Here is a 20,797-nt window from a genome sequence, read left to right as displayed (position 1 = left end):
GGAACAGAACTTTGCTGCTCTCAACTTACGGTTGAGTAGTATGTGTCCGTCCCTGTGAACATCCTTTTGTGCACCAGTGCTCTCGATAGAACTGCCGCTGTTCTGACGACTGACACTCCTAGAAGGTCCTTTAACTACACCACCTGAAAATGAGGATGTAGGGGAGGCTGAGATATGTGCTGGTGGAGGAGAAGGGGCAGGTGGTATTGGAACAGAAGATCTTGCAATGTAATCCATCTTCTGTTTCTGCAGATGAGAAGTATGTTTAAAATTATTACTTGCGCTCAAAGTAAAAAAGATAGCAAATATCTAAAATCAAAAAGCTGTAATGGGAAATGTCTTGAGTTGTAGGGCTACAAAGGATGCGTTAGTCATCATCATGGTAGTTTGAACGTGATCCCAAAAGTACCATTTGGTGCATCTGAATATGGTTAAATAATGAAGGGCAATGTTACCTTTTATAGTTTGTTACACTAATCTGGAAAACAGTGAGTCAATTCTATCATATTCCAGCATTTCTTTCAGCAATAAATTCATACAGATACCATGGGCAATTTAATAATTTGCTTCAATAAGCTTAAGCAGTAAAAAATAAACCTCTAACTGAAGTGTTTACCTGTAGCTGGAAACAAAAGATACCCTGGATCAAGAGTAAATTGTTTTTATATTGAGCCTTTAACACTGTGGAATGTCCCAAGACATTTCATAGGGGTATTATCAAAAAAACAAACCAACATTTTATTCGGACAAATGACCAAACATTTGACAAAAAAGATAGACTTTAAAGGAATCTCTTAACAGAAGAAGAGAAAGTATATTTAAAGAAAAATCAAAACTTCCTACACTTAAAAGTAAACAACTCCAAGCAGAAATTTAACTGGACATCACTGTGCTTTTCACTATTGCAATGTTTTACTGAGCCAATTATAAGGGAAGCAATAGTTTAGAACTTGCTTAAACTAATGCACAGTAAGCACTGTATATCTAAGTGCACAGTTGCGCACACATTTTAATAATAGTGTACATTTTTCCATACATTGTTTAATAAAATCACTGCGTACTCTGAATGAATGATGTTCAATATTTGGCTGCTTGAGCTCAGGAAAATTCAGATTTGGGGAGGGAGAGTCACCTAGTATGTTGCTGGATTCTGAGGTTAGTTTTAGGGTAGTGGGCATTAGGAAGAATGGTGTATGTTGCCAACAATGTTGTTTGGAATAGGTGCCACTCACTATTGGCAGATGAGGTGCTGCACTAAAGTAACCCTGGGTTTTGAACTTCTTCATATCTTATCCGCTCTTGCTTTCTTGGGGCAGGGGTTTAATTACCACACACCAATCTTGCAAAGTTTGACTGAAGCAACAAGATGCTTAAATCCTTACAGATTACACTCTGTTCTCTTGCTGGAATTTTACTGCCTCGCCCGCCCGAGGCCAAAGGAGAATGCTATTCTGCGAGCCTCGCCCGCCCTGATCTGGGGCAGGTGTGCCGGTACAACTCCAGCATCTGTGTGCATCAAGTTGGAACTGCAACCCAGTGTCCCCCAACACCTCAAAAAATAAACCAAGTCGGGATTCTACGATTGCGTTTGCCCTGCAATCATTGCCAGCAAGAACAGAGAATTTGGCGCTCAGCCAATTCGCCATTCATTGCAGTGGGACGAGAATCCCAGCCACGCAGAGATCAGAGAATTCCGGTCCAGAGCACTGTTCAGACTTGCCTCAACTAGAATCCTAATAATGTGCTTTACAGGTCATTTTAAAGTAGAATAATGAAAGGGCAAAGCAGTTAATCAACAGTGATTTAGCCATTACCATTATATAAATAGGATTAAAGGGAGATGATCGCTGGCAGGGAGGTTTCGCACAAACATTTAACAGTTAGAATTCAAATATATTTGTTAAAATTTGCATAAATATTCAAACAGATTGTTCTGAAGGGTAAAACTCCAATCTCATTCTCAAATGTCATGAGCACAAGCAAAACATACAATGTACCTCAGATAGTTCTCCAAGTAATTGCTGTCAGCAGATGATTGAAGCCAATGAGAACCAAAATAAAAAGGCATGAAATGAAGATAAATGCATACACATAAGTAATGATAAATGTCTTTGGCTCACACAACAGCAGTAAGGATGGGGAAACTTCAAACAGAAATGTTAATTCACAAATGACCCATCCTCAAAATACACAGTTAACTTTCAGACACAGGTAACACCAAGCTGCAACTCCAGTTTGAAAGCAAGTAACTAATGTACCTGGAGATGCATGTGTGCTGTGTGAAGAAATGTATAATGGAATCAGGGCTGAAAGTGCATTCTGTTCTCTCAATGCCACATCGTAATCTAATTAAAGTGTTCATCTTCAGCCAAGCTGCATGTCTGCTTAGCACCACACAGCTGCAGTCAGTCATTGCAGGCCACTTACAATTTACATAATGTGAGTAATGATCGTAGTAGTGAAACTATTCTACCAACATGGAAGAATTTGAATCAAATCTTTCGTTGATTTTTGTTCAAGGGTTAATTGCTGGGTATTGGCAAGGGGATGAGTTGGGCAATACTATTGTATTTGAGAGACGAAAATACAGAATATGGTATTTACAAGATTTGATTTGCATGAATGCTTCATTATCCCTCAAGGAAAGCAGCGGAGGAGACATTTCCTTTTAACATACTAGTTAACCCTGGTTCTCACACTTTATACCCTAATGTTAACCAAAGCTATATTTTACAGGTCTGCCTCTCACCCCAGTGACATCTGACTAGAGCTCAACAGGTTACAAAAATGTCTGCTAGCCATTAATAAATGGTACAGAAACAATACCTGGGACCATAATAGGTGGAATAGTTACAAACTGTGCAGACCATTAGGCACATATGCACTATCAGAGATTTACACAATGGATTGAACTGCCTAAATTGCTTTGCCCCTAAATTTATAATTTAAGAGCCATTATCCGTCAAAACTGCATTGTACATTTAAATCAATTACCAGTGCCATACATGGCCCAAAGCCAAAATAACATTTTGAATCTAGCTAACTTTCAGAAATCCTCTATGAGAGAGAAACAGTCAATGGTTCTTCTAACTCATTTTGAGCACCTGATTTTGTTTTGTGGAAGTCACAAGCGGAAATCCAGTACATCAGATAGGAGATCATATATATATATATATATATATACATCATATATCAGATAGGAGACAGAGGGTGGTGGTGGATGGTAAATATTCATCATGGAGTGCAGTTACGAGTGGTGTGCCTCAGGGATCTGTTTTGGGGCCACTGTTGTTTGTAATTTTTATTAATGATCTGGATGAGGGTATAGTTGGGTGGATTAGTAAATTTGCTGATGACACCAAAGTTGGAGGTGTGGTAGATTGTGAGGAAGGGTGTCATAGTCTGCAGGGAGACTTAGATAGGTTGCAGAGCTGGGCCGAGAGGTGGCGGATGGAATTTAATGCGGAGAAGTGTGAGGTAATTCACTTTGGTAGGAGCAATAGATGTGTCGAGTATAGGGCTAACTGGAGTACTGTGTGCAGTTCTGGTCCCCGCATTACAAGAAGGATGTGGAGGCGTTGGAGAGGGTGCAGAGGAGGTTTACTAGGATGTTGCCTGGTATGGTGGGGAGGTCCTATGAGGAGAGACTGAGGGATCTAGGGTTGTTTTCGTTGGGAAGAAGGCGGCTAAGAGGGGATCTTATTGAAACATATAAGATGATTAGAGGTTTAGATAGGGTGGATAGTGATAGCCTTTTTCCTCGGATGGAGAAAGCTAGCACGAGGGGGCATGACTTTAAATTAAGGGGGGGTAGCTACAGGACGGATGTCAGGGGTAGGTTCTTTACCCAGCGGGTGGTGAGGGATTGGAATGCCCTGCCTGCTGCAGTTGTAGATGCGTCTAGTTTGGGGGCGTTTAAGAGATCTCTGGATAGGTTTATGGACGAAAAGGGATTGGTATAGGCTAGTGGGTCATTGTTTTTGTAACTGGTCGGCGCAACATCGTGGGCCGAAGGGCCTGTTCTGCGCTGTAATGTTCTATGTTCTATGTTCTATATATCACCTTATGCTGGAATATACTTTTTCAAAAGGGATTTGCCGATTGTTGAGCTGAGGACACTAAATTGAAATTTCAAGCACATCAAGCAATGTGTATCATGCACATAAGAAGTTTTCTTAAAAAAAAGTAAAGAAATTACCAGTTAACCAGGTGTATCACTCCAAATGCAACTTAAAATACTCAACACCAATACATTTTGTTGAGCAGTCATTTGATACATCAGTGCAAGATTACTGAAACTGCATCAATGACAGTAACACATGACTGAGCAAGTAATCCTAAAATTAAATGCGGCTTTTCTCAATTAGGCTTCGAACACCCTTGGCCTGCTTTCCTACTGCAGGTAAAACATATCATCAGTCTTGTCTTTCTACATTCAATTATACCAATCACCACTGCCATGGTCAAACAGGTGATTTATTCCAGGTTCCAATCTCTGCTACTCAACAACTTACCTACAAAATGTTTCCCTCTCCAATGGGATCCTATAACCAGATACCCAGAATTGGGAAAATTGAACAAAATATATTAGTCCACCCTTAGATGCTACTGGAATACTGGAGCATTAGCCTGTTTTACCACCTTTGCTAACATTGACTACATCAAAATTAAATATAAAAATAACTATATATAAAAATATATAACTGAGGCAAGCCAAAACTACATTTGCTAAGGAAATCAGGCCAAAGGCTACAGCTAAGAGTGTAACTTGAGAAGCCTCTATGGAATGCTTTTAGCTCGAAAACTATTAAGGGACCAGAAAGAAGTTGCTTAGGCTTGGAAAAACCCACTCACAGGGCAAATCATGGCCCTACCTTGAACAATTCAAACTCCTTCTTTGGCATCAACAGCTGCCAAGACAGTAGATAAAAACACAGTTAACTGGATTATTTGATCTGCTGGGGAAGAAAAAAATAAAGCTACACAATATAATCATTTACCTGAATGGTCTGACTATAAAGGCCTTCAGGCACTCCTTCACCAGGCTCACGAGGATCTCTCATTACATCCAGAATGTTGTTTGGCACATACCCTGACATTCCACTCTGGTTTTTCACTTTCCACCATTGCTTCTTGTCATCAATAATCTGTAGTAACGTGACATCATTTTATTCCAGAAAACAGAGCCCAGGGTAGCACCATAATTCAAGCATTCACAGCTTAGTACTTTAAGTATTAAATATGCCTCACAATAGAGTGTAGACCCATGCACCATCAGGACATGACGCGTAACTTTTCAGCTCTCCGTAACAAACCATAAGGTGGATTTCTTTTCCACTTGTAGCTGAAGGGTTACAATTACTGGGAAGAATGCAAGTTTAGCCCTGCCAAGGAAGATTCATCTCCATAGAACTCATTCTTACAGGATCCATTTTCCATTGCATCACTCCAAGCAAAAATCAAATGCTCCAGCGCAAAAGCACTAATGATATTGTCTGCCCGTGACAAATATGATTCTGAAATAATACCTTCCTGAAATCCAAAGCTAAACAGAAAAGCTGAAAAACACAGTGCACAGGGTTATTCTTACCTCTAGTAGATCATCTTTCATAACAGACAGTTCATTGCTGTTTCTTGCTACAAAATCATACTTCGATTTGGCAAATCTTTTAGGCTCCACATTAACATGAGTTTCATAATTTCTTTCAAAAATGAAATGAGAAATATTACACAAATTGGAGAATATGGTTTCAGTCACAGTGATAACACATTGACAAAAGTACCATCAAGCATTAACTGACTTTAGCGAAAAGACATTTTGAAGGTTATAATTTGGGCAGAGCTGATATGAGAAACATACAGTTTAATTCAATTCAAATGCTGCTTTCATTTTGAAAAGTGACAAATGCAAAATATTTAAATGATTAATTATTAGTTGCTTGGAGAAATAACTACTGAAATATAAAATCATGTTGAAGACTCATCAAAATCTGTTCATTCAGTTCACATTACTATTAATTTGTTCTCCATGTGGACAACATTTTGTCAAAGAACTAATCGGGCAAGGAACACCCACTGCATCCTTGATAATACATCCTTAAAATGAGACACCAGCTTTTTAATTTGTGATGAGGGTGAAATGGGAAAAGGTGGTCCTTAAATCTCATTTGTTGCACAAATTTTACAATCTATACCAGTTATAGACAATCCCATCCCTGTAACCCTCGGAGTTCCAAATGGAATAACTCCCATCTACAACAGTCATCGTCATACCTTCAGGACATTCACCCCAACAAGCTTACTACTGAGCAGCTTCATACAAATCAAACAGTGCATTTCATTTAATAATCTAGCGGCACGGTAGCACAGTGGTTAGCACTCCTGCTTCACAGCTCCAGGGATCTGGGTTCGATTCCCGGCTTGGGTCACTGTCTGTGTGGAGTTTGCACATTCTCTTCCGTGTTTCCTCTCTCAGTCCAACGATGTGCGGGTTAGGTTGATTGGCCATGCTAAAATTGCCCCTTAGTGTCCTGAGATGCGAAGGTTAGAGCGATTAGCGGGTAAAATATGTAAGGATATGGGGGTAGGGTCTGGGTGGGATTGTGGTCAGTGCAGACTCGATGGGCTGAATGGCGTCTTTCTGCACTGTAGGGTTCTATGATTCTAAATGTCAATAATAGGACTTATTGGGCTGGGCTTTAAAGCTGTTTCAATTTAATAAGATATGAATGCAGAATTATTTAGAACCCTTTAAAGTGACCAATGCAAAACTGTTTTCAAAAAAAGCAAACTAATAGAAAGAAATCTCAAGCTGCACCTGTGCAGCAAACTATTAATAAAGCAAATATAATTACATTTGGGGTGTCACCTAAATATGTTGATATTCAAAGATTAAGAATTTATGGAAGATCATGTAACACGCACACCTGATCAAATTTGCCAACACTTCTGCTGTACAGGTATTAAATTGAAATTTAAGTTTTTAAATTAAATGGAACACAAAAGAAAAACTGATTGCCAACCACAAGCCAGCTGTGCAACAGAAATTCAATGCCACTGCTCCAGTGTTTAGTTTGCCAGAGATTATTTGTTAGCATTCAGGCCACTATGAAAATGAAAATATTAAGTTAAATTCAAGTCCTTGTTTTTTTGCCAAGTGTGCATCTGCTAAATTACAGAGTACTATGGAAAGCAGTTTTGACTTTGTCTGAAATACACACAGAATCAGCATAAATCAGGAGAATCTTAAGCAGCAGCAGCATAGGGGAATAGTTCAGGTTAGAGAATGTAGCAGATGAAGTTAAAAGCTAAATGTGTACGCTGGATAGATAAAGCAAGCTGTTATTCGAAACAAGTGAGCTGAAGGATTTGAGAATGTAAATTATTAAATTTCTAACTCTATTGCGAGAGAAAAAAGCTCCATAACAAAAGTTGATTTGTTGTCCGCCAAACAGTTAGTAAGATACAGCATTACGTGCATCTATTTGCCATGCCTTCAAAAGGCAATTCAAGATTTGATTAATGAAACAAAACGCCACTAATGCATTGCTACTGAACCTCACTATGTTTTACCTTGAGCATGGATTTAAATAAATCTTGTGCAGCATTTGTTGTAATTTCTTTTTGCACCTCCTGTACCCCAAGTTCCTAACCCACTTGCTCCATTGGCAAATGGATCACTCTGGGAGTCAGAATGGCAGGTTTGGATTACTGGTCTTGCAAATGTAGAAGGGGCCTTGTTTGAAAGACTTAGCAATGGGCTCCTTGCAGACCAGAAACCATGGCACATAATAGGAGGCAGTTTATGCCTTCAAATTAACAGATTAGAAGAAGAGGATTTAAACATTCGAATCAACTTGTGGGAGATTGCAGGGAACTTCTCATGTTGGCATTTCTCTCAATTTTCCACTAAAATAAATTCAATTTCTGACATTTTTAGGAGAGATCAGGAAATTTATCTGACAGACATGTGTGAAATAAGTTTTTGAAAATTGCGAAGTGGCTATGTTTAGTGTTGAAAGCTTAGTGAACATATGTTACCAACTTTGCTAGGAAAATATTCCTCTCGGTCTCGGTGTCAAGAAAATCCAACATGAAATTGTCAAGATTGAGACTGAAGCATCTCATTTCAAATGCAAAACATTGCAGTGATATTAGTTATATTATCCCTACTCTGTTTAGCCTTTTGTGGGGTGTGGACATTTATTACCCATGCCTAATAAGCCATTTCAGAGGAATATAAGAGTCAACCACATTCTTGTGGATCTAGAATCATGTGGAGGTAAGATCAGGTAAAGACAGACAATTTCCTTCCCGAAAGGGCTTCAGCGAACCAGATGGCTATTTTATGACAACGGTTTCATGGCCATTAGCACACTATTAATTCTAGATTTTCATTTAATTCAAATTTACCATCTGCCATGATAGGATTCAAACCTGGGTCCCCAGAACATTATCCTGGGTCTCTGGAATGCTACTGTCCTCGGCAAATCATGCCACCGTCTCCCCAGTGGTACACAACCGCCATCCCATTATACAAGTTCCGACTCAGCACCCCCTCTGCCTCTCAATCCCTTTTTGACTCTTTTCTCTATTCAATTTAAAGGGATGCATTAGGCTGTGTGTTCCACAGAATGGGATGGGCTCTGTTGTTTTACATCATTGTCCTGCGTAAGTCTACACTGTGGCAGTCAATGGGGTCTTTGATACACAAAACAGACTGGCAGATTTCCAGCCAGGTTGCTTGAAGGAGGAACCCAGGCAGTTTTTCCTCCTTTTTTGGGCTGAGACACTAATCATAATCACTTCACCATTGCCCCAGCATATGCATTCCAAATAATCATGATCCAAACAAACTACCAACATTTCCCAGGCTTCACCCACTGACAACATTCAAAAAGGTACAGAACCCATGGCACAAAAACAGGTTGGACACCTGGAGTCTCTAATCTAATACTATTTTTCTGCATTTTATTTCCTATTTCTCCTTTTCAAATTTTCTTTTAAATATTATTGTCTGACTATATAGAGAAAAGCATTCTGTGACATTGAAGGTGGGAGCTCAGAAATTACAATGAGGTGGATAAAATAGATAATTGGATGGAGCGGCAACAGGTAGAATTTAATACAGTCAAACATTAAGCACCAACATGGCTTAGGGCAGAGACTTGAGTTTTATATTTGACTCAATATTCATCACATCTAACGAATTGCAATCACAAAGTAAACACAAAGCCACAGAATGTTGTATTCTACTGTTTTGGGTATGCTGTACGTGTCAGAGAAAGTTAGTGCAAACATTCTGACGAGACCATACCTTCAGTGCTGCATTTCGATATAGTCACCAAGCCACAAGGTGGGGGGGGGGAGATTGCAAATGTTACAGTCCTGTTCAAAACAAAAGGAGTGGGACAAAGCAGGCAACTAAGGCCAGTCAGCCCAAAGTTCATGATGGGGAGCTCTTAACTAACAAAATTAATTGGCATTTACAAAGAATAAAACCAGCACAAATTTGTTAAAGGCAAATTTGACTAACTTGACCAAGTTATTTGAACTAATGGAGAGCGTTGATGGGAGGGGTGTGGTTGATGTTTTGTATATGGACTTGAAAAGCACTACATAGTAGACATAGTAGCAAAATTGAAACCCTCGAGATCGAAATTGCCAAAGTGACGGAAAACAGATGGTCACGGTGAACGGTTGTTTGTTTTTCAAACTGGAGGAAGAATACAACAGTGTTCACCCGGGGTCAGTATTATGACTACTGGTCTTTATGATATATTAATGACTTGGATATTTAGCGTATAGTTTCCAAATTTTACAGGTGATGTGAAAACTTAACAAATAAGGAGGCAGATATTACCAAATTTTAAGAGGACACATGGAAGATGAAATTTAAATCAGAGAAATGAGCTGTAATACTGCCCATCTCCTTCCTACCAAAACGTATGAACTAAATGGTACAATTTTTTTCCCCAGCAAATGAAGTCTTGGAGGTATCTATATGCAAAGATTTGAAGTGGCAAGACAAGTTCAGAAGACTGCTTAAAAAGCATATGGGACAATTGGTTTATAACGAGAGGAATATTTTACAAGAGGAAGCTACACTAAATCTTTTCGGTCCTTAACTGGGATGGTGTGTTCAATTCTAGGCAGATTTTTGTAAGGATATTAAAGCCTTGGAGAGGGTGGAAATAAATTTAATAGAATGATACCAGGGTTGAGGAACTGCTCTCCTTAGAGTAGAGGAAATTAAAATGAGATTTATCATTTTGAAGAGCTTTATTAAGTGTATTGATAGAAAGTGGTAGAAGTTTTATCGGTGACAGGTTGGTAAGCAGAGGACACAGATTTAAGATGACTGGCAAAAGAACCCGAGGTGATGTGATTTTTGAAAACGAGTTGTTGTAGAACACACTGCCTGAAGGGGTGGTGGAAGCAAATTCACTTGCAGCATTCAAATAAATAGTTAAATGGGAACAACATTACAGGGCAATGGGAAAAGAGTAGGGGATTAAGTGAGTAGCTCTGCCAATGAATTACCACAGGCACATTGGCTAAATGGTTTCCTTGTGTTCTGTATCATTCTATGATTCAAACACTGGAAGCAATGAGTCAGAAGGCTGATTCCTCATGTTAAATAACTATGAAAGGTTGGCAAAACTTGGTTTATCTTTTAGTCTGAAAAGAAGTCCCTGAGGAAGAATATCATGCAGACACCCTAGTTAAGGAAATGGCAAATTCAGGAAATTTCTTCAAGTTAAATTGTAAGAAGACATGGATTGAAACTAGCAAAGGATACATTGTTGACTGACGCCAAAAAGTTTTACTTCACGCAATGCGGCTAACGTACAGAATAAAATATTGGAGGGGAAAGTTTTAGGATATTTTAAAAAGTAATGACGCCATATTGTAAAACTTTAGTACCTTTATCCATACAGAAAGATAAGCTGGATAGCCTAACCTTATCTTTAACAGCTTTGTGATTTTGCCTTTACTGGTTAAGTGAGACTGCCAATTTGTGTATAAAGACTTCTGTGAGAAATGCCAGGAAGTCGTAGATTTTTGCAAGAGTCTTCAGCTATACAAAGAGATATCCCTGCAGTATGAAAACCTGTGTTCCACTCTACTTTCAGAGCAACTTCAGATTCAAACCAACAGGTAGGACCATCTGAGTAAACAGCTTTTTTTTTAAAAAAGATACTGGGTCCACTTTTGCCACTTTTCTAGGTTAGCATTTATGCTGATCCAGTCTGAAATCTTCCTGGTTCCAACATGTTGACTATCCCTGTGTAGTTTAAATGCCTTAGTACCACATGGTATAATGCATATACTCACTGTGCTAACTTGACAACCCAAACTATTTGCCAACATCTAAGAGTCCACTGGATTGAAAAGGAAGTTGCAGAAGAATTGCAATTATATCCATTAAATGCTGATTCAAAAAAATTGATAATATTTAGTTGCTTCTTCCGTTATTAAACACCAAGTGCCCTGGTCATACACTACAGTTTAAAAGAGTGATTATCTTGCATGGGTTCAATATGTCAACACAAACCTTGGTGGAAACAGTTAACAAGACTGGTTTTCACTCAAATATGCACAAAGCAGATGACAAAATGTACTTCATAACATAATATGCCATCACTACTTACAATATTGCACAGTGGAGCAGCTGTGTTAAAAACTTTCCCTCAGTTCTTAGCTTGTCTCAAGACGTTTACTCTCTTAAAATTAGGAAATTTGATAAGGCAACAAAAATTTACCACTCTCTCCAATTCATGCCTTTACATTTGGCTGTCTCAGCTCTTTGCATCTTCCACTTATCCATTGCTGCATCTCTCTCAGCCTTAAATTTAAGATCCCTATTCAGACAATCGGGTGGGACAGTGGCAGTCGTTAGTACTGCTGCATCACAGCACCAGGAACCCCAGGTTTGCACACACTGTGCAAGAGTCTACATGTTCTGTGTCTGCAAGGATTTTCTCCTGGTGCTCCAGTTTCCTCCCACAGTCTGAAAGACCGGTTAGATGCACTGGCTATGCTAAATTCTCCCTCGGTGTACCCAAATAGGCGCATGAGTGTGGCGACCGGGGGATTTTCACAGTAACTTCATTGCAGTGTTACTACAAGTTTGCATGTGACACTAACAAATAAACTTAAAAACTTAGGCCAATCAGGAACCAAGCTAGCAAAATCAAACCAACCAAATTATTAGTCAGTTTAAATAAACTGAACTCCACTTGCATTAAAGTAATGGTGATTGGAGAGCATATTTACATCACAAAGCAACCTTTATGTCAATGAGAAGTCATTTGAGCTTCATAGTGAATCTGAATAAGCAGCAGGTAAAAAAAAACTAGGTGTTCTGTAAATCAGATGTTGAGGCACAACCCGATGTGAAAACAAAGCAGATAGAGATAACCCCCTCCCACTTCGCTGCTCAGATATCAAGCTGCTTTCACACTAATTTCAGTACCAGTACTAAGTAAAACCACTTTGCACAGGTAGTATGGTTGCAATGATAATGTAGCTTAAATAAAGCATATAGAACAGGGGTGAGGCAGAATTGGAAATTGAAAGTAGCAAATTACAGCTCTTCGTAAATAGGTTTGTTTTTAGTCTACGCGCAGGAAGCTGGCATAAAGCATTTTTTTAGATTGTGAAGAACATGCACTGCATTCAACATGTGTACATCTGCTCTGAATGAAAATTTTCTAGGAAAATTAAGGCAGGGTTAGATGCCTAAAATCTAATTTTTGATACCACAGAAAAGTCTTAAAACATTAGTGATGCATGCTTAATAAATCACACACAGGAACATGAATAGTGCTCTTTAACGGAGTTCTAGTTAGTGTAGCAGCATAACTGATAACTGCATTACTTCAATCCAATGATGTTATACATCAAGCTATACAATAAGAAGGATCAGGTTTTAAATCACAGCAGTTTAAAAGATTCTTGAGCAAATTGGCAGAAATGAAAAGAACAAGAAATACTCATGCATATAGTTTCTTTTTTAAAAAACAAAGTCAAGACAACTCTCCACAGTGCAATACACATATTCTATCAATTGTTACCTAGCTACATGCCGACTACTACTTCTCTTAAAGGAAGAATCAGCTGTCCCTTGTTGCAGAAGAGATCGTCTCTTGTAATTAGAGTTTCTGAATGCATACCCGTCAGCTGGATGATGATCCTGTGAATTGGCTTGCTGAAAGACAGAAAGCATTGACAGACAAGAATGAGATATTGAAATTATTTAACTTCATTAGTAACAGATAACCTTAATAACCAAGGACTAACTAAGTAGCAGAATGTAACCTTTGGGAATGAAGACTTTACAGTGGAAGTCAGCAAGATCAGATTTAGAGTCAGACTGATTTACATCTTTAAAATCAATTCACTGCTGCTGCAATTTAATGAGTATCTGGTCTCATTATAAATTATCTACAAAATTATTTACAAGGGCTGCTGCAAGAAGTGAATGAAGTTGCCCTATATTTCAAGTTGGCACATAAAATACAAATTTTAAATTACAGCTGATAGTTAAACTTTTGCTGAAATGGTGATAGGGTGCAGCCCAAGATTGAAAATGGTCCTTCCCCTGGTTAACAGAGCTAAAAGCTATTTCTTTACAGGTGATATTGCAAGTGTCAATTCATTTTCACTATCCAAGAGCGCAGAGAATTATTTATGAAAAAAAATAGACAATGAGCCTCCAATAATGTAACAGCCTGTCATATTTTTCCATATTTTGAAAATATGTACAGTTTTTTTTTACAGTTTCTGTACCCTTATTTGAAAAGATTTTTGAACCCGCATATCAGTTCAGCTGGATATGGAAGCGGATTTGCCTAATTTTCAAAAAGAACTTCTGTTTTAATACAAGCCTTTAATAAAAGGCAACAGCATCCCCTACTGGTAATAGTGTTTTACTACTTTAGCAATCTAACAGTTACAACATTGTTTCCATAAATGGTTAACAGATGACCTACTTTCCAGAATTATAACTTCAAAGCAAGTTACCTGTCCATTCGCATTTATATTCTATAATTTCTTAATTGTTAGTATGCCTTAATTTTGTTGCATCTTCTTTATTATAGTTCAATATTGTACTCAATTCACATGGAGGCACTTGATATTCAGAAATATTGATTATTGATGTAGCTCTCCAATTACGGTTATTTCACAATGCAGTGTTCAAGTCTTAGGCAAGTTGAAAGGTTAAAAACACATCTAATCTATTCCTTAACTTCTATAACTTTAGCAAATATTCATATTCTAAGAATATCAGCATTTGCAATACGCATTGTATGATTTCTATTTGTACTAGAATATGTAACTGCCAAAATAAACCAAACTGTGTCCAATATTTCCCAGGAGCCCCCAACATGATGTTAAAATTTCTCAAAATGTGTATTAAAATATCTTTGTATTGCCTGAAGGCTTTAGGCTTGTGATAACTGGCACAGGAAATTATATCTTGAGAGAGAAAGGTTTTGTAGACATATGGTGTTTTTCACAATTCCAGGACTTCAAAAGTACTTTATAAATGAAGACGTACTTTTGAAGTCTGGCCACTGAGGTAATGTAGAAAACAAGATTGCCAACTTGTGAAAGACAACGTCAATAAACAGCTGTGAGAGAAATGACCTGATAACTAGCTTCAAGGAAACAGGTTAAGGACTAAATGTTGGCCACAGAGAACCAAACTGTTCTTCAAATAGTGCTACTGTTTAACATCTCATTCAAAAGGGAGCACTCCAATCGTGCAGGACTCCCTCTGTAATGAAGTATCAGCCAGGATCGTACGTTAAGAATGTTAACGCTGAACCATGACAAGACTGTTAGCATCCCCAAACCTTATCACTATATCAGTCAAGCACAAATATGAGGTTCCTGTAAGCCAATGCTTAAACTATTATTCTTCTACCATTTAGTTGTTGAAAGGTCCATTCAAATATTCTGGCCCTCTGAGCCTGCTCTGCCAATTATGATCAAAGCTCATCATCCAACTCAGTAGTCAGAAACCACCTTCCCCACCCCTCCTCCCCCTCATCCCATGAGCTAGATCTAATTCCTTCTTGAAAACAAACAAATGTTTTGGCCTCAACTGCTTTCTGTATAGAAAATTTTACAGACTCACCACTCTGAGTGAAGAAATTTTCCTCATCTCAGTCCTAAAAGGTTTATTCTATATCCTTAGACTATGACCCTGGTCCTGGACAATCCCATTATTGGGAACATCCACCCTGCATATACCCTCTCTAGTCTTGATAGAATTTTACAGGTTTCTATGAAATCTCCCCCTTTCCAAACACGAGGTTATAATCTGAATCTATTCATTGTCTCCTCATAGGTCAGTCTTTCCATCCCAGGTATCAGCCTGGTAAACCTTTGGTGCACTCCCTCTATAGCAAGGGCATCTTTTCTCAGATGAGACTACCAAAATTGCACGCAATATTCTGTGTGTGGCCTCACTAAGATGTTTACTTTATGCCACAAGATATCCCTGCCCCTGTACGTGAATCAATTTACACAGGTAACAAGTTAATGTTCCTAATGCAGACTGATTAGGAGAGGAGTATACACATTTTTTTACTTATACAATAGCTCTTATCCAATTTAGAGGATCGGATGTATATACTTCTAGTCAATGACATTTTCAACTCCAAGGCATGTCAACACACACAGTTAAATGTGAAACTAGAGTTTAACTTGCACTATAATTTGTCTCAAATTCTGTTTTACCAACAGCCACTTACATTGCATAATAAAAGTGGAAAATCATGTCTGATGTGACATGCAAAAAGGGATTCTTATACTACGATGGGTAACAGCAATCTCACCAACATTTGGACCAATGGAAATAGAAAACATTTAACTCATCTTCTATTTCCTACAAAGCACACCTTAGTTAAATACATTTGAAAGAAATTACTTAATGTTGAAATTATATGACATACTGTTTTAAATGATATGCTAATCATTGAGCTTCTCATTTTTAAAATGAAATTTACAACTGCAGATACAAAACATGTCCTTAATAATGCACAATTATCCTTTGAAATCTACAGTTCCTGGTAGTGTATTCTTTTAATCTATATTGAATTTTGGCTTTGCAAAAGCAGGGTGGTTCCTAGATTGCTGAAGAACAACAAAAGGGGCGATCTTTCCAAAAATATTCTCAGTACTAAACGAGCACGAAAATGGAAGAATCACACCGATTCTTTGGGCGAGCTCCCAGTTGCAATTACATAGCATCTAGTTCAAAAAAACAAAGCCTGGATATGATTCGTGCCAGCAGGGGGTGGGGTGGAGCCTCGTCTCCCAGGAAGCCAGCTACTGAGCCATTGCGCAGGCATTCCAATCTCTCCCCAGACATCGGTGCCAAACCGATTATTTGCCTCTTGTCTAATCTTACCAGTTCACCACGCTGATCAGCCGGTGGGATGAGGCTGGTAAAATCATCCTCTCAGGCATGGCTTGAGAATAACTTTTGCTGAAAAACATACTCAGGTTCTGTCAGGCCCATACCTCTTCACTCAGCCGTCTCTGCTCTTCCTGTCTTCGCTGATGCTCTGCATTTGCCACCGATTCAGCTAAATTATTCAGTTCCTGTTCACATGGTGTGCCCAAAAATGACAGTAAAGGAGGCTCCCATCCATTTCTAAAGTGAGGCACGTAAAGGGGAATATATTGATCTTTAGGCCACTCCGATCTGGAAACCGATAAGAGTCGTACGTTAGAAAAGTGAGTAATTTTTTCCGTGGAAAAAATCTCATAGCGTGATAATTTGTATGTCGCATTGAAGAATTGAGATACGCCCTATGGTTTATAGCTTGTGCAGTCTAATTGTAGCTTATAAGCAGTTTAAAATTCCATGTAATTAAAATACATTCAGACAACATTTCCAAGTTTTAACACAAGAATATATGATGCTCAAGTGATTAGACCAGTTACACATCACAATCTGTAACTGGTTTTATCTCCTGAACATTGAGGGCGCTTTAACAGGATCCAAGCCCGTTGATGAAGTTGAAACCAAGACGCAGCCTTTCTTTACAAAGGCAGCTTACTGACTTTGTTCAGCCTCAACACTCCTCCTCTCTCCCAGAGTGTGCCAGCGACCCCCTATTAAATGTTCTCAAAATACATAATTAAACAATGCCTTTCACCTCCATCTTATCAATATAACATACATACCAAACAGAAGTTTATGCAACTACAATGTGGACAAGCTCAGAAGTCAGTTTTATTATATGCTAAGGCCCAGTCCAAAAACTCCAAGATATATTATGCAGTTAGCCTAGACCTCAATTTTTGCATTTGATTTTGGCATTAGGGTGAGCATAAAGTGATTCACTCCAAGAATGATTCAAGTGATCCACTAGGAAGCTTTTTTAAAAAATGAACTTTATTTAAGAACGCAGAATATAACAAAAATTAGCATACATTTTTTCCAATTAAAATATTTAGAAATGGCAAAGTATAATCCTTAACCATTAGCTATCTCTGTTGTCCCAATTTATGGTGGCACAGTGGTTAGTACTGCTGCCTCACAACACCAGGGACCTGATCAATTCCAGTTCCGGGTGACTGTGTAGAGTTTGCACATTCTCCTTGTGTCTGCGTTTCCTCCCAGAGTCCAAAAATGTGGAGTTTACATTGATTGGCCATGCTAAATTGTCCCTTAATGTCAGGGTAAATATATGGGGTTACGGGGATAGGGCCTGGGTGGGATTGTTGTTGGTGCAGACTTGATGGGCCAAATGGCCTCTTTCTGCACTGTAGTGGCTCTATGATTCTATGATCTATAAAGCATTACCCCATAGATATAACCTTTCTTCAGGATTAGTTAGCACAAAAACAAGTCTGCTCACGTGATGCTGAACTTTTAGCTTTTTAACATTTCTGGACAGAGATCTTGACAGCAACTTTCAGAGAAAGATCCATTCTCATCAGCAGAACCTCCAAGAAAGAAACTTATTTCCTGGCAAACTCCAGTCTCCAACTTGAGAAGGGAAAAGAGAGATGCTACTCTCTCTTTTTCAACTCCAAAACAGCATCTAAGCATAAATATTCTGTGAAAGCCCAGCTTAACCTGCAGATGACCATACCTGCCAATTATCCTAGTCAAACCCTACTCTGCAAAATCCCAGGGGAAAACAACAGAACAGCATTAGTTCAGATTAAAACCAACATTCTAGCCATTAGAAACTATTATGTTGCTGCAGCACAACAATACAGGGCGCTGGTAGGCAGGATGGCTGAGTGCATAAAAAGCTGCTACAACAGACCATGCATAAGATCATGGCTCAAATACATTTATTAAAGGCACAGTATCGTCACAACATTAGCAAAACATCTTTGTATTCATCTTAGTTTGCTTATATGAACAAAACTAGTTACTGTATTCAAACTACAGTATGAGAGGTTGTGTTACCTTATTTGTGAAATACATTAAAAAGCAACTGTCACCTTAAATTACAGCTAAATCCACTTTCTAAAGTTACAGGGGAGGCAGTGGTGTAGTGGTATGTCATTGGACTCGAACTCCAGAGATCCAGGGATCGTTTTGCAAGTCATTGGGCAGGATGCAAATCTACCCTAATACACAAGACTAAAAGTAACATTTCACTGGTAGGGAATTCATTATTTTGCCATTTTCTGGGCATTTTATGTAGCCTGTAGAGACATGCTTAAATTTGGAAGTAGTCTCCTGTAGCGCAATGCCAATTAATGAGCAAATTTAATAAGATAAAATGTCAATTTATCCACCAGCTTTTGACGGTGAAATTTACAAGTCTACAAAACAACTTAATGCATTATCTGTACGATATGAAGCGGGAGGCGGGACAGAATTATTCTGTTGAATTTTATCACTACCCTTCCATTCCGTTCCCCCCCTTGACCAACACCAACCCTGTACAATTCCGCAGCAACCTTTTCCTACTCATCCTCTCCAAATTAAAATCAGTCAATTTGAAGTCCATCACTTGTACAAAGCATATCTTTATACCAGAGGTAAGTACTGTAAGTAAGCATTCCAATCAACTTGCCTGGGTTTAGTCCATGTTTCAGCCAAGGAAAACCAAATTTCCCTTTCTTCAGGTGTGACACATGTATTCAAAAAGTCTATAGCATCCTTTGTCAAGAGAGGAGAGAGAACAGATCTACCCATTTCAGGTCCACTGCTGGTTTGTATGACCTGAAATATAAAAGTTTAAGGCGATGTTAGAAATATGTACTGTGCACTACGAGCACACTCTACCTGGTGCTCATGATACAGTGAATTTGTTCCATTTGCTACACCGTTTCAAAGAAGATATACTAAAAGGAGAGTTGTGTAACCAGAAATTTGTACGGTTTGTTATTTTTCTTTCTGCCAAAATCAGGCTCCAAATGAGTGGTAGCACAGTGGCCGGAATCTTATACAGGTGACAAGGTCTCAGCTGCCAACTGGTGAGCTTTGTTCTGGGAATTCGTCACTCCTTGTGCCGCTTAGGCACTTGACAGGGTCATGGATCCCAGGGACAAATGTTCACCAACAGGCCAGCAGCTCAGTTGAACAGCAGCTCAGTTGAACAGCAGCTCAGTTGAACAGCAGCTCAACTGAGGAAGCAGTGACTGCTGCAGGTACAACATCCGCTCAAAACCAGGACCATTGCTGGATCTCAGGAGAGTGATGGCAGGAAGCCAGTTATAGTGGGGGGGGGGCTGGCAACTAGGCATGGGGTGGCTCGCAGCTGAGTGACTGCAAGCGAGGGACAACCTCAGCTAGGCAGAAACCCTACACGGATTTATCTGCACTCTCACATGGCACCTACCACTGCGTTAAATAATATCAGGGGATGAGGAGCAGGCATTAATGAGCTACATAAGGACATCAACTGGCAACATGGTGGAAAGGACATGCACAAGCCTTCCTGGCACAAACATATCAGGTAACTTACTTCAAAATCTGATGCTAGAGAGCTCAGAAGTTATAGCCCAATGTGTGTTCATGCAGCAGAGTCTATTATAATAGACAGAAGACAAAGTACAACACTAATGGCAAATTGTAATTACTTAATGCACTTAGCTTAATGAAACACCCTGAGGCACTTCACAATGGTGTTATCAAACAAAATTTCACAACAAGTTAGTTGGCCAAAATCTAAATCAAAGAGGTAGGTTTTAAAAGGAGAATACAAACATGCGAGATACAGACTCCAAGAGGTTCAAGGTTGAAATTCCCAGGCTTACAACCTTGCAAGGTATGAATACCAATGGGTGGAGCAACTATAGTCAGCAATACTAAAAAAAGGCCAATATTGAAGAAAAATAGATATCTCAAAAGATTGAAGGCAATTACAGATAAGACAGTGCAAGTTTATGGAGAGATTATTTAAACAAGGATGAGATTTTTAAAATCATGAAAACAGAAACAATTTCAGTGATGACTGATTAGATAATCGTATTATTAGCAGAACGCACATTTCCTGGAATTTTCACTTAATAAAAACTGTTTAAAGCTATGCATGCATGAAATAGCTGTGTAATGTTAGGTCTCTTCCCAATGTAGTGGCTACATATACAACACTGTCTTACAAAGGGAGACTATCCCCAGTGAAGACTGGTAAGGGAAATAATTCAAACTGTCCCAGGAAACTCAGGCAGCATGGGGAAGTTGTTCATGCAGGCTTTTAAGCAATTAAGTCATAAAATCATTATCCGTGGTCCAGGCAAGAGTTGTTAATGAGTCACGTGAAGGTCAAGGTTCCATGTACTTGTATGGGCCCCTTTGTTAAAA

The 20,797-nt window shown here is 38.8% G+C and overlaps 1 protein-coding gene across 7 annotated transcripts in view; it reads right to left on the bottom strand.

Moving 5' to 3' along the window:
* Positions 1–20,797, bottom strand: part of eps8a (EGFR pathway substrate 8a, signaling adaptor) — a 169,828-nt gene that overhangs the window by 13,372 nt on the left and 135,659 nt on the right. For 5 of the 7 annotated variants that reach the window (XM_080207246.1, XM_080207245.1, XM_080207249.1 and 2 more), the window contains 8 exons: positions 19,065–19,213; positions 16,540–16,723; positions 13,080–13,213; positions 5,591–5,702; positions 5,001–5,147; positions 4,875–4,910; positions 1,998–2,021; positions 30–246 (listed from right to left, as the gene is read on the bottom strand). In XM_080207246.1, coding sequence (XP_080063372.1) covers positions 30–246; positions 1,998–2,021; positions 4,875–4,910; positions 5,001–5,147; positions 5,591–5,702; positions 13,080–13,213; positions 16,540–16,723; positions 19,065–19,213 — 1,003 coding nt within the window. The remainder of the gene's footprint in view (positions 1–29; positions 247–1,997; positions 2,022–4,874; positions 4,911–5,000; positions 5,148–5,590; positions 5,703–13,079; positions 13,214–16,539; positions 16,724–19,064; positions 19,214–20,797) is intronic. The other 2 variants (XM_080207248.1, XM_080207250.1) reach the window with 1 other exon arrangement.

Source organism: Carcharhinus amblyrhynchos, chromosome 19 (assembly GCF_965287045.1).
Source record: "Carcharhinus amblyrhynchos chromosome 19, sCarAmb.v2.hapA, whole genome shotgun sequence".
Taxonomy (NCBI): Eukaryota; Metazoa; Chordata; class Chondrichthyes; order Carcharhiniformes; family Carcharhinidae; genus Carcharhinus; species Carcharhinus amblyrhynchos.
This window is presented reverse-complemented; position numbering and strand designations above follow the sequence as displayed.